The 14,765-nt window shown below is 38.6% G+C and overlaps 1 protein-coding gene across 3 annotated transcripts; it reads right to left on the reverse strand.

The window, feature by feature from the left end:
* Nucleotides 1-769: 769 nt before the first annotated feature.
* On the reverse strand, nt 770-14,705 carry RB195_025770 (uncharacterized protein; the record flags this gene model as incomplete). 3 transcript variants are annotated; one of them, XM_064214048.1, is made up of 11 exons in its annotated part: nt 770-859; nt 2,632-2,699; nt 3,495-3,618; nt 5,970-6,042; nt 6,144-6,294; nt 10,089-10,203; nt 11,105-11,228; nt 12,242-12,332; nt 12,441-12,597; nt 13,083-13,193; nt 14,649-14,705. In XM_064214048.1, 11 exons carry the CDS (start codon nt 14,703-14,705, stop codon nt 770-772), a joined length of 1,161 nt encoding a protein of 386 aa, XP_064069927.1. The 3 variants fall into 3 exon arrangements, with proteins under 3 accessions (XP_064069927.1, XP_064069928.1, XP_064069929.1); XM_064214047.1 differs by lacking the exons at nt 770-859; nt 2,632-2,699; nt 3,495-3,618; nt 5,970-6,042; nt 6,144-6,294 and having other exon boundaries at nt 10,078-10,203; XM_064214046.1 differs by lacking the exons at nt 770-859; nt 2,632-2,699; nt 10,089-10,203; ... (3 more) ...; nt 13,083-13,193; nt 14,649-14,705 and adding an exon at nt 9,664-9,679 and having other exon boundaries at nt 3,481-3,618.
* Nucleotides 14,706-14,765: the final 60 nt, after the last annotated feature.

Genomic DNA, 14,765 nt, shown 5'->3' on the forward strand with positions numbered 1-14,765 from the left:
TCAAAGTTACAAAAATTCCACGCGGCTCAATTTACCTCATCAGCAGGAGCAGCGGCCTTGTGGGAAACCTAGCAAGACACTAAAGAAAAACTAGAGGCATGATGAATAAAATATTGGTGAGACTCCCTTACTCCATGAGCTCAACATGAGAGCCAAATTAAATATAGTTATTTTTATTATGCTTATGTAGCTAAGAAAAAACAAGCGAGATTTTTGGGATATTTTGAGAAAAAGTTGACCAATTCCAGCTCTATTCAACAACACAAATCGACATGGACAAAATTGGAGCGCCAGTAGAAGTTCCGATAACACTGAGCAACAAAAACAGCTTCTGCCGCGCCCATTGGGGAATGCTGTTTATGTGGAGCCAAAAATCCATAAATGCACTGCCGTGTAGAGGTGAGTTTCCTAAATACCCGGACTAAAATTAAGCACCTCAAGTGTCAGGAATGACTCCAGTGGTACTCTGTTACCCAGTAAGACTTCTTAATTTTTGTTTACGTATATTTCTAAGATTTTAACCTCAAACGACTTTTATGCGAAGCACTACCTGGATCGACTTAATGGCACCAACGAAACACCAATGATGTCAGGGAATAATAACGGGTTTTGTGTAGAGTTCCAATGCACATTAAACCCATTACTCACGACGAGAATGTTTGCGACCACGTTGTTATGCCAGAGAACTAGCTGACAGGAATGTTTTGTATACAGTACAAGTAATTCTGTACATGTATTTTAGTAATAAATTTATTCTCCATATATTGCTTTACAATGTTGGTTTCGTATTATAGTATGACACCGTGGGATATATGTAGGCCTGTGGTTGAGCTGGCCAATATGCACTGCACACGGGTACCTGGAAAAATAGCTGTAATAATCACTAAAAATCTGACACAAGCAAAGATTGTCCAAGGAAATTTTCACCCTAACCAAGCACTTCATATGTAGCTAAAGTAAGAATTTTTAAGATCTAGTTTCGTTAAATTTCTGCGGATTTCGTATCCCGTACTCTTCGACTTTAAATATATTCTCTAATTAATGATGAGTGACAAAATTGGCCTATGCAAACAAGGGGGAAGAAATTTCGTACTTAATTACTTCGCCAGCTCTTTTTTTACTCAAATGGTGTTTATTCACAAGCTAACGCATTCCTGACAATGGTTCCATTTCCTACATTTGCTAATATTGATCCATTACAATATATTCATTGCAGTGAAACATTACAAAAGTAGCCCTGTATTCGAGGACTGCTTCACTATCGATTTCCACGTTTTTTTTTTTCTGATTATTGGCAGCAATAAAATCCAAAAAAAGAGGAGAAAGAAGATTTAATAGTCTTATTCTTTCCTGATTCATCCATTCTAAACCTACTAATAACGATTGAGTGATTCTAAACGTGAGGGGTTTCTAAACAAAAGAAATAAAAAGCAGCAAACTACTATCAACTCATAGCTGGCTCAATGTTAATCCAGGAAAAATACCTGGCGGTGAGAATAAATGTTTGGAATGATCACGTCGTCTCTAAATGCACTGAGTTCCAATGGAAAAAGAATCACTCCTTAGCTTAAAGAACAACTGAGGACTCACAGAAAATCAATGACTTTAGGAATCAATCAATGACAAATCTGCTATCTAAAAAAAATGATTTTCTTTGTGACAGAAAAGCAGGTCCATAAATTCGTGAGCGAAGCTAAATTAGGGTAAATTTAAATCGAAGTGCTAGACGACAAACAAGTCACTGAGGAGAGTTATCCAAAATTAGGTTTGCTCCACGTTTTGGCAAGAGTAAATAAGGATAAAAAACTACTACGTAAGGAGTAATTTTAGTTTTCCTGGATCATGATAGATCGTATTATTCTTTAGTTTATAGGAAGAAAAGTGAGGAACTAATAACCAATGAATACAGGTAAATATCCGCTAAGAATTCTCATGTTCTCTCACTAAATCAATGACTATGTGCGGCCTAAGGAAACTGTAAGAGAGGATTGTGATTCATTGGATGGTGAAGGGGGATAACTATTAAAGGCAGCATGCCACGAATCTGACGCGGAACCCACAGCGAAAGTGTAAGAGTTCGGGATGTATGGAGATAGAGGGATCCGGGGCAGTTCCGCTCACTTCTCCGTAAAAAAACGGGGTGGGAACCGCTTCAGTTCCTACGGGATATGTTAGAACGCCCCATATGTATACGTTCCGTTTCCTCCAGCAGCCTGTTCATTGACCTGAACAGGTTGGCGAGGAAACTTCATTAATCTCCGACCGCTCGCACGTGGATGCGGCGCGTGCACCCTGATCCCGCAATCTGCAACCCCTTCTCTGGCTTTTCTCACGAATTCCCTCGTCACGTCAGATCCGTGGAAAGGTGCCTTTAACCTCCACTTATTATAAGAGGGTTAAGCGACTGATCCCATGTTCTCAGTTTATCCATAAAATCCATATGGGTTCCACTACACTCAATTCTTGAATTCAGCATAAAATTATTGTTACCTTTTCAGCATTTTCTGCCTAAACTATTAACGTTAACTGAAAACGCACGTGGAGCCATTTCTACACGTAGAGAATGGGACAGCGTCATCTACATGATGTCCTGTCATAAATAAATAAAGACAAGAAATGTAATAAACTCACTGCTTGTGCTAACCTGTCTGAGCCTCCCAATAATTGATAGGGGACTTGTGAAGGTGTAAGTTTCGATACTAAATGTAAACTTTTCGTTTTATTTCCACAACAATAACACTAATATATTAAGTGTATTACTAAATATATCAGTACTAAGCAGTACTGTTTGTCTCCGAGATCTGTTATCTTAAAGGCATCACTCCACGAATCTAAGGTGGTACGGATTTCAGGTGGAGTATTCGCATGGGGATGGGAGATTATGGAGAGGGAGGTGATCCCGTCCATTTCTTCCTAATTGCCGTAAAAAACGGCCCGAAAGATACGGCTTCAGGCGCTCTGGCGCACGGTTTTCTACAGGATGTTCGACTGGAGCGCGCCAGCCTTGTGCGGCGCCGCATCTTCCGGGCCGTTTTTTTACGGCAATTAGGAAGAAATGGACGGGATCACCCCCCTCTCCATAGTCTCTCATTCCGTATACGAATACTCCACCTGAAATCCGTACCACCTCAGATTCGTGGTGTGATGCCTTTAAGTACATGTCAAAATGCTTCCGCTAGAGAATTTTGAAACTGCAATTTCCAGAAATAACGTAAGGGCTATTTAACATTAAGGTTTTGTAGCTCAGATATTTCCACTTCATAGCTATTTAAAAAACATTACCAAGATTATTTCCTTTGTCGGGGAAACTCGAACTGATCGTGCTCTAACAATGTGGATACAATTCCCAGCCATGCTTTCAGTGACATAAAAGTCTTGGGAAACCTGTCGCACTAAAATCCCAGAGACGGCATGTTCTTGCAGTCCATTTGTCTTGCTTTGTAGCGCAATTTTATTAGATTTTCCAAAGAATAAGAATATTTAGGAATTCTTACTATTTTGATAAGGATTGAGTGACTGCACAGCACTAGAGAGATCTCCACTTCCATTCATTGTGTTCTGACAGGCTTGTGCTAGTCCTTGAAAATCGAATTTGTAGGCGTATCTTTTCCCGTGCACCTAAAATAGTTACTTAATGACGTCTTTAAAATTAGTTACAGTCAACTGGTAAGAACGAAGTGTATCTATAAACGATGCTGGATGTGTTCAACCGAACGACCGCACCGCAATTCGATTTGCGCTGCACGTTGCCGAGGAAAGAAAAGCTGAGTCAAGCAGAGAAACAAAGTGAGTGGTGCCAGGCACGTAACGCTCTACAGAGCCGGCAATATTTACGGAGGAGAATTTTCTTTTCATAGCAACAGAGTTGAGGGAATAAATAACTGAATCTACAGTATTTTATAATATTCACAAGTTACGTCTACAAAGAAGAACTATAATCACGGATTTGATTTCTCAGTTCAAAGATTTTCGTGTGACTAAAGTTCTGACAATATCGCCAGTTGTTTCATGTGTGATAACAAAACATCAACTTTCGATTACATCACGATTCGTTCACTAAGTAAGTGCAATACGCCATATAATAACTTCCTGAAATTAATGATATCCACAACCGCTAAATGAAGAAAACGAAAGATGAAATACGCCGTAGTTGACGTAGATAGCAGCTCAGACATGTGCCAGTGTACTGTACATAGTTGTAGATATAGTATAAAATCTTTCAAGTAAAATAAAATCACACGGCATCGACTCCAGACTGGTTTTGTGATACCTATACAATCCAACTCAACACGAGGAAATCAACAAGTATAATAATATAGTATGTAATAAATCACTGTTAGTTTTAACGCCATATTGTCTGCTGTAGTAATTTTGTCTTCAACCCTTCTTTTCATTTTCATTCAACTCTTGCGTGAATAAAAAATACGAAGGCGCCTCAGATACCGCTGTTTACTGTAAACAAGAGTGAAAAGTGTCCTTCATGACTGGAGCACTTGTTTCTGGATGTTAAAGGAAATTAAAACAGTTGATCTGATCAGCGAAACGTTCCTTTGATTAATTATAGTTCCTCAGAATGAGTCATCTGCATCCATCGTACGGCATCCTATGGTAAAGTTAAAGGCAGCAATCCAAATAATGAAGTTTCCTGAGATTTTGAAAGATTCCAATAGTTTGAAATGATTAAGGGCAATAATGACGTTAAAGTATCCGAACCAAGCTACAGAAATTATTCTGAACGTGACTGTGTGGACGCGTTTCCAGTAAAGTTGCTCACTACTATTTATTTATGCTTACTATCTCTTCCTTCTCGCGATTCCCCACACTCAGTCGTCTGAGGTGTCGCGAAAATCTCCTCAGAAAGAGGAAATCGAAGCCTGATCGTTGTATCCGAGACTGTAAATCTCTGATATCTATTCTAGAATGGGTTAGTGTGCAAGAAAAACGTCTTGTTGAGAAACAATCGTTCTGTGAATGTAGGGAGCTTTCATGTCGGGACCTGTTCGGGCGTCAAGGAATGCATTTGGTAGCGTTCAAAGATGTTCTTATGGTCAGAGCATGCAGTTATGTATGATGATACTATAGTATTAACTACACTTGAAGTAATCTTTAGTTTTGGAAAATTCAATGCGCTATCTCCTAGCGAAAACTGAAGGCAAACAAGAGATTTTAGTATAAGTTGAATCCGGTAGGTCATGTACTTCTAGATGCAATTTGGAACCATTTCGAGACAAACACTAATGGAATAAGAAAATTTGTTTTTCAATGAAGTCCCCTTTCATTTCACGAATATGAACCCCAACATGCTCAATTCCGCCCAGTAATCAAGAAAAAGATGTACGAAACAGCTTTATAAGATCGAGTCTCATGAACGATGCTACTTATTACAAGACATATCGCCTGCGGCATTATCGTTGTGCAACGTCCGCAATCCAAGCTATGTATCTTATTTAAATAGCAGAAGCTTCCCCAACCGCACAATCGGCCATGCGTTGCGGATCTTTCGTGTTTTATGAGCCGTAGTGAGTTGCATCGTTAGGGAGAAAAGAACATCCAGGGCTGACATACACACGTTTTTTTCTGGATCTCCCGAAGAAATTGACTATGGTCTCTTTCAAATTCATGAACTCCTGTCTACTCATGCCCAGATCCATCCCATTATTGGGAATTCTGTCATACGCCGCCTTTAACTCAATTCCTAGTTCTTCATTTCCTTCCCCTTAAATCAGATCATCACAAACACAATTGCTCACATCCACTAATAATGACAAAAATCCATTATCCACATTATTGTCACTTAACTACATTTATGTGCTCGCTAGATTTGAGTCCGAATGAATTCCAGAAGAATCAAAGCTGTGAAATCCTCAAAATTGAACAGTGTTAGAAGTTCAAGAAAAAACGAAAGAATGAAACGAGAACATTGCAGATTTTATCAATAAAACTATAATAAAATTTTTACTACTACAAACCTTAGTCATAATATTTTTGTCGTAGTAATATCGCAACGCTCTGCTGAGTTTGTCATAGTTCATGTTGGGCTTGCTGAAATAATACTCATAAGACCGTTAATTCACACTTTCAATTCCAAAAAAAAAACGAATAAAAGCGTCTTAATAACATTTGCGCTTACGTATAAACCTCACCTTTTTCGTTCGCCCCATTTCCGTGCTACTTCATCCGGATCGACAAGTTTGAACTCTCCGCTGCCTCCTTCCCACGCTATGCAGTGAGCATTTGAAGCTGCGTCTGCCAACAGCTCCAGAAGAAACTGCCATAACTGGATCTGGCCACTTCCTACAAATTACGATTCTATTGAATTCAAGATATTATAAGCAAAACAAGGTGATCATAACAGATCTGATTTCTGGACCTCCAATATCGCTTACTGATTTGTTGAAGGATAAGGAACAAAACGGGCGGCGTTCATCAACTCGTTGAGATCCGCCCAGCACTTCGTCTTAATTTTAGAATCGAGTGAAGTTCACGAAACCGTGTACATCGCACACAAGGACTTACGGTGGCCCGCCGATGTATCAAGTCAGCGTTTTTATCCTCCCAGAATATTAACCCAGTCACCCCGCAGGGATGAAAGTCTTGGTTCGTTTTGGGACGATTTCAAACCATTGACTGTGCAGTCCCACATTACTCTCTTATCTGCTGCGCTACATTCGCACCATTATATACCTATACTTCCCCTTTTTTCCACTTTTACTCATTGGAAGATCTCGTTGTACAGATTTATCCGAGAGAGAAGGTTTAGAAGCATAAGCAAAGAAATTTACACGGTGCAACCACTCACCACCACACCAAGCGAAATTTTATCTACCATCTTTGTTAGATGTGCGAAATTTCATTCTTTCCATAAAAATGTACACTCGGTCAAAACTGCCTTCACTAGAGATAAAAAAATCATCAAATTGGCAGAACATTTGTGATGTTAAAAAAAAATTTCTCGTACGCAGAAACATGGAAGAGTTGCGATAACCTTCTGAGATATCTACCGGATTGTCTGAGAAAACTATTTTTCATATAAGACCATTTTTATGTTTTTCAAGGATATGTTATCCATTGCAGTTGATGAACACTAGCCAATGATATCATATGCATACTGTACTTCATTTTTGGTGCATTTCTTCTCTCAGTACTCAGTAGGCTTCGCGTTAGAGCTTCATTCCGACCAAAATTCCTTTCTGTAAGGACCGAACTAGTACCTTTTTGAAGTGATATCTAAAATGAGCGTTCTGAAAACCATAGCTCTTCTAAATGGTGGTCCGGTAAGGTGTGATGGACCAAACAATAAATCTTACGGAACCTCAATAAGTTTTTGTAAGTTATAAAAATTATGTGATGTGAGGGTGTTGTGACTGAGTCCTACCCGCTTTCTGCTTATCATTTTTGAATGTTACTTCTATTCTGGTCCGAAGAGTACTGACTAGTTCATTTGTCAAGTTATTGACAGAAGACATCCGAAATGGTCAGGACATTTTTTAACAAAACGCAGAGCAACAGCTGTACTTTTTAATCATGCAGAACTAGATATTATTTCTTTTTACTGGAAGACGCTTGCGACAGATTTTAATTTACTTTCTGTTTTTACACATATAAGGAACAAAATTTCCATCATTTGGAATCATTCCCTAATGCTACCAGTGAAATTCTCTCCATCTCCTTGCAAGCATCCATTATTCCCAGGTAGTTTCTGGGTGATATGACTCAGTATTGTATTTTAACATTCAAGTTAAGAAACTCGTCGCACGAAATTCACCTTGATTCGGCATCCGTGACAAGAGCGAAGTGTACTGTAGACATCCTGAAAATAAGGGCATTTGCAAACTCTTAAGAGCTTGTGGGAAATATCAGGCAACCAAGCACACTGGTTGAGCAATTATGATGCAAGGAAGGTAAATGGACCATTATGTTCGCCTGGACATACCGCCTAATAATTGTTTGGGTCGATTCAGTAGGAACATTTTATAGCAACAACTCAGATGTTGCTAAACATTTACCTCATTAATGTGAAAAAGAACCAAACGTTGAATGCGACAAAATAATTTTTGTTGAATTGCAATAACAAAGTGATGTAAATCATAACAAAATAGTTTTGTTGACGTCATTGTAAAAGATTCGTAATTACGGTTTTAATGTCCTCAACTGAAAAGGATATCCTGTGGATGATGAAAATATATATCAGAATAGCGATTTAAACAATTCACAATGACGAACAGAATTACTCTTAACATTGAGCAAAGTTCAGAAGAACAGTTCTTTCTAGCAATTTCCCATAGCAACCTCAATGTTTATCCTTGCAAATTTTCTAAATGTCCATGCGAGAGTCGTTAAAATATGGATGGAGGAAATTTGTCGACAATTTCCGCGAACAACAAGGAGTCAAAGATTTTCATTTAAATAATCTGATTTCAGGCCATCACGACATCGCGGAAATTAATTTGAAAAATGAACTTTTATACAACTTTCCTTCAATGGATATCTGTACTTAAGAAAGTAAGGGGAATCTGACTGGACTATTACGCAAATATTCCTATCAATCAGATCGATTGCTGTAGAATTTCCAAAATCCTAGACTTAGCCTCACGTCGAGCACTCTTCATTATTGCGAATAGTGTCTGCACAAGCTATCAATAAGAATGGAAAGCGATGATGGCTTTCGGCGCTTGCTATCTGATACAAGAAGACAAATATCCGTGTTTGTATGCAAATTGAAACCTCTGAGTCCGAGACGGGAAAAAATGACGATTGAAGCAAACCGATAATGTTTTAGGATTAAGTCAAAACCGTTCATCTTCAGGATCTCGCATTTCATCACACTCAGAGAAAATATACGTCATATTCACCTGTGTTAAGCCGAGATGTTTCCGGTTGTGAGAGCGATGTGTCCCAGGGCGTCCGAGGGCACATGTTTTCATATCCATCTTCAATTATTAAAGAATTATTTCCAATGCATTATAACTCGAAAACAGTGTAGAAATGATAATAGTCTTTATGCAAATGACAAATGGATCCAGGAGAGTGCTGTGTGCCCCAGAAAAATTTGTCCGAGGTATTACTTTGCAGTAATATCTACTTATATTTCAAGCGTTGTCAACCTCTATCTACGGAAAGGGAATTTTTCAAGCTTCTCCTGGATAAGTGTCGGTGTACCATAGAAAATTATGCTTACAACTTGCAACTCAATAGTTGCCGACCCGCAGAAGCGACTCCAAAACCTGCCCATATATTTTAGCAAGAGAAGTACCACAGCATTCCAATGGCAACAGCCTTTCAGCTCGCACTTACCATCAGTAGAAAATGGTATGTGGGAGGTGTAAGGTACATGCTCTACCATCAGTTTCTCCACGAACGGAGCAAATTCAGACAAACATATTTGAAACAAAAAATAAAATAGTAGAGTAAGCTGAAAGGTGTTGGTAGAGAACAGCGGCCATTGGCATTGCTGGAGGCAGGGTATGAAGGAAGAGGAAGGAAACGGGGTTTCCGCCGGGTCAGGAAATAAGCTGCGGAAGCGCCGCTTCCGCTCTATTGTGGAACTCGGGCAATGGCCAAAAAAATACTCTCACTGGTGTCCGGATTTCCGTAAATGTCAACACTGCATTCGTTTCTCAATTCATATAGAATAGCAGACGATGAATAGGTGACAAAACTTACTTAGGGATGGGTACATATTTTCTGAAGGTGTTGAGGTAGCTGAGGCGCTGAGTGCTCAGAACGAGCCCGCCCGCCTAAAGCTCGGCTACCGTAGTATCGGCATGGCAACCAGTGGCAATTAGAGCACACTTCCGATTGGCCGACTACCTTCCGCAGTATGGGATTCATCGTTAATGGAATTTAGTGAACAGTAAGAATATCATAACTGCCTAATGCAACAAACTTATCCTATTCTGAAGATTATACCTCATTAAGCTCTTGAAACACATCGTGATTCATTTCTAGAAGTTCATAGACAGCTATCAAATTTATGACCTTTATTAACACTGCAAGTAATTATATACAAAAAAATTTGAACTGTTCAAAATACTCGTATCCGGGAAAAGCTGAAAGGCATGGATCGGAAATAATACGTCACAAGTTACGCATGGCATAACCGAGAGCAAATGTGTACACATTGCTGGCGATATCAAGTTCCTTTTCAAGCGATTGTATTGTCTTCAACAGATCAGACGCTTTGATTAACACGACCTTCGTCATCTGCAATGCTTTCATTTAGTCTCTTCTTTTTTTATTCTTGGAAACATCATTATATTCACTAACTCTTTTTTTTTAATTTCAAACGATTCTTTGAAGGTATATTAAAGCAATATAGCGCTGTTGTTGGCAACCCTTTCCTCGTTGTGCAACCGAGAGAAAAACTTTGAATTGGAAATTTTAGGGATTTTTGAAGACTGCCTAAGAATGCTTTAACCTTACTCCACTCTGCGCCACTCGTTATCCAACGATTTACAAAGGCTGTGAAGAAAACTACGAGTTCAGCTAATATAAGACACAGCTGAAAAACATTGAGTCAATGGTACAAATTCTACAATCCCTACTTTCTTACAAATAACCACAAAATTACACTAAAAGCAAGGCTTCGAGGAATCAAATCTTAGCTTTCTAAAGCAAAATTTTCTTGCGAACGAAAGATTTCATGATGCAGAGTTCAAACAACGCTCAAAATAAAAACAACGACTAGAATTAATAGAATTGATTTGGATTATCTCGGTTCCTTTAAAGGCATCACCCCACAAATCTGAGATGGTGCAGATTTCAGGTGAAGTATTCGTATACGGGATGGGAGACTACGGAGAGGGAGGTGATTCCGTCCATTTCTTGCTAATTGCCGTAAAAAACGGTCCGGAAGATGCGACGCCGCACAAGACTGGCGCGCTCCAATCGAACCCCTTGTACAAAATGTTGCGCCAAAACGAATGAAGCCGTATCTTCCGGGCCGTTTTTTACGGCAATTAGAAAGAAATGGAAGGAATCACCCTCGTCTCCGTAGTCTCCCATCCTGTATACGAATATTCTACCTGAAATCTGCACCACCTCAGATTCGTGGGGTGATGCTTTTAAACTCAAAATTTTTATTAATTAGAGCAGTGAAGCTAACCTCGGCATCGTCTAAGAACTGCTTGGGATGTGAGTTCACTTGAGCATCGCCGTCAACATCGGCGACAACATGACGGGCCGTGTCATTCAATCTTGACGGCATTGTGCCTTGCCTACCGGAAGAGCTGCGAGAAGCGAATTATTGTTGTTACAATAGTAGGATAAAGTACTGCTACGTTGAATTTGTAAGAAGATCAGTTATGTTTTTGAGTTCCAAGCACCAGATTTCCTCTCTTATAAATTTGTGATAATAATTTACACTGCTCATCGTAGCACATTTTCTCTTCAGGAGAGCAATTGGCTTTCACAGGTTTGCGTTAAGTTTTCTTTTTCACAAAAAAAAACACATTCCCCTCTACAGAGACCTGGGAATAAATTAACCATCCTTTACGAAACGAGCTTTGTTTACATACCTAAGGATCATGCAACCAGCATCCGTCAAAATGACGTCACATGAACAACTTCAGAGACAATAATGGGGCCGGCAAGATGCAAGAAAATGCGCAGATTTTCCTTTCTTTTTTTGTTGCTTTCCTTCTCAAAATCACTCATTCTCTGACTTTCTGGGAATTCGGACCGTGAGGAAAAAATACGAAGGAAAAATTATTTGCCCAATTTTTTATGAAGCAAAGAGAGTGAAACGAGACACGTTACAGAAATCTCGCGGAGAAGGGAACTTAGCAGTGGTTTAGAAAGAAAAAAAAAACTCTCCTAAAAAGACTCCACACCCTGTCAACATTGCTTCTGAAAGAATATCTTTTTGATAATTCACCGCGAATTGTTCAGCACATCCTATTCTTTGAGAGGATTGCTCAAAAAAAGCTTGTTGTATTTTAAGTACATGTACCTTTATGTACATTCCTACTGTTCCTGGAAACCTCATGGTTGGGTAATCTTCAAGAGTAATTGAGCAACTATTTCAAAAAGAAACAACGAATCTACCAACAGGAATTTGCGAAAATACCTAATCCCAATAAAGTGAAGTAATAGTTATATTTTACTTCCTCAGGTTTTTGATTTTTTTGTGATTCTCTGCCTCTTCGCACATTTCCGGTGAGCAATTTCCTACTTTCCAATCGCTTTACGAGTATAAGCGCAAATTATTAACGTATATTTTTTTTTCTTTTGCAATATATACCTGAACAACACATCTGTGGCAGCGTATCCAGTCTCCTCTTTAAGCTCCCGTATTCCAGCTTCTGTGGATGACTCTCCTGCTTCCTGTATACCTAGAAATGCGATTACTGTGTAGATAATAGGATACCTCTGAAAATGCTAATTCTCCCAAAACTAGGTATTGTTTTGAGAAGAAGTTTTAAACATGCGGAAAACGTTGCCTCCGGGAAATTCTAAGGTCCAGCTTTTGGTCGGAATTCTGTACTGTTTATTGAAGATGAAATATGTCTCTCCATTGTTTCGAAGTCGAGCAATTACATGAACACCGTTAATGTGTTCAGGATTCTTGGGAGTAATAGTGTTCATCACTTCCCACGTCTGCAAATAAATGAAATCACTAGTTTCTTTATAAAATTGATAGGATGGTAGTTATGTTGAAAAATTTAACGGATGAGAAGAAGTTTTGATTTACGTGAAGCAAGCTGCCCCTCTACGTACCTTTCTCTATCGAAAGATGAACACATATTTTGAAGCAAAACTATAACTTTTACTTTACTATGACGGATGTGTGGCTGCGGCCTCAGTTACGTTATAGCGAAGAAGTTGTGAGCATTAATGGCAAAAGTGAGGTTTTTTAATCCCGAATTCTTTCGTAGAACAATGAAAGATGAGAAAAGAATTATTAACAAAACAAAACAGTTAGTGATAGTTGTGGATTGTGCACAACGCCTGATTTTAGGATTTAAGAAAGTCCAGAGATCTCCGGCTACTGGGTTCTTCGAACCTCACTGTCCCGGGTTCTTACATCACTTCCGTTTTTCGAGCCACTCATTTTTTTAGCAATGAAATTATTAAGAGCTTACCCCAGTTCTTCCCGAATTTCCAATAAAATGGACAACGGTGAGATTAGAGAATTTTCCATGATAAACTGTGTCCTCCTGAATAATAGTAAATGGAGACTGTTCTGCACATTCCTGAAAAGAGTTCGGCCGCCTTATTTTCGGGTCTTTTTTGCAAAGAAAAAGTGATAATGGAATAGCTTTATTTGTTTTATTCTTCTGAACCTTTCCTTAATTAAAATAAAGATATTTTGCAGGAAAAACTCATGAAAAAGCCTAATGATGTGTACATTATATACGTATTCGTAGTTACCAAACAGTTTATGTTAAGGGAATGCAAATCGAAGAACTTTTGCAGTCTAGAAAAACTGTAGAAACTTCTCAGGAAGTGATAGTGATTAGAAAACCTTTTTAAGCTCTGTTACACTAATATAAATAGCAGTAATATTCCAAAAAGGGTCGATTGTTGTTGAAAACTTTTTGGGATGAAGGAGAGTATGGAAAACTACGCTTCAAGTGGTACTATCCTTTCTTATTCACAAATTATGATGCGATAGGGCTGAAGTTTCTCGGTCCATACCTGTGCCAATGATTCCAGAAAAAACCGTTGGAAAAAGACGGCTCAGTAAAACCTCAGTAGTTTAAGAAGTTCGTGAAAGCAGAATCTATTATAGCTGGTCCCGAAGAATCCAGGAACTATTAGAGGAGAAGCTATAGGAATACGACTAAGCCTTAGTTCCTGTTTAGATAGCTTCTTTATGGGAAATTTAAGTCAACAGTAATAACTTAGTGGTCAAATAATCTAGAAACTTTATTACTGATGTTGTTTTAATGAATTTGAACATTATTTCTTTTGACAGTGCTGCTTTCAGCAAACCTGTCGCTCCTACCATCATGGCAATTAATTCTCACATTGCAGAACAAGTTTTTACGGGAAGACCCTAGCTAACGAGACCAACCAGTGACAGTAACCATAAATCAAGATTGGCTATATTGTGGGCAACGTACATGATACAAGTAACTTCTTGCAGCCGTAGCTGGTTTTCTTAAATTGATCCTATCTGAAATCTGATCCCGATAAGACCGATAAGAATATCTGGATGTTTCATTTTCTTAAGAAACAGACATTTCAGGACTTGAATTTTCTCGTTACACTTTTTGTCTACATTGTATATTTATATCAGAGAAGCAGATGATCATGATTTGTTTGTAGTGGGGAGGATGATTCAAGGGAGCTGCTCAGTTCAAATCAAAACCGAAGGATTTAGGTTTCAGTGGTTTGAAACCACTGTCTTAGTTCCTCCCATTAATTCCTGGTGGTCTAAATAGGAGGAAATATGAAAAAAATAGGTTGATCAAGCAAAACAGATCAAATAGATCACGAAATGTCGTCAACTACAGGAGCTACAAATATTTTTTAAAGTATTGGTCACAGAACGTATTGGCATTCACAATCTGGCTATAACACTAAATTCATCCAACAAAGTAAATATTTAAACTCTCATAGTGAAAAATATCTCGCAACCTTTGATTATGAAGTAAAATAGTAAAATGTTTACATTAATTAATCCATAGAAATGATGCACTTACCAGTTCTTTAACTAACAGGGCACCAACAAGAAATGATGCTAAAACCAACACAGTCATCTGTAGAAGGACATTTTTGGCAAGGATTCGTGGAGACATACAGCGAAAATAGGATGAGAA

The sequence above is a fragment of the Necator americanus genome, chromosome X, assembly GCF_031761385.1.
Source record: "Necator americanus strain Aroian chromosome X, whole genome shotgun sequence".
In the NCBI taxonomy this organism is placed as follows: domain Eukaryota; kingdom Metazoa; phylum Nematoda; class Chromadorea; order Rhabditida; family Ancylostomatidae; genus Necator; species Necator americanus.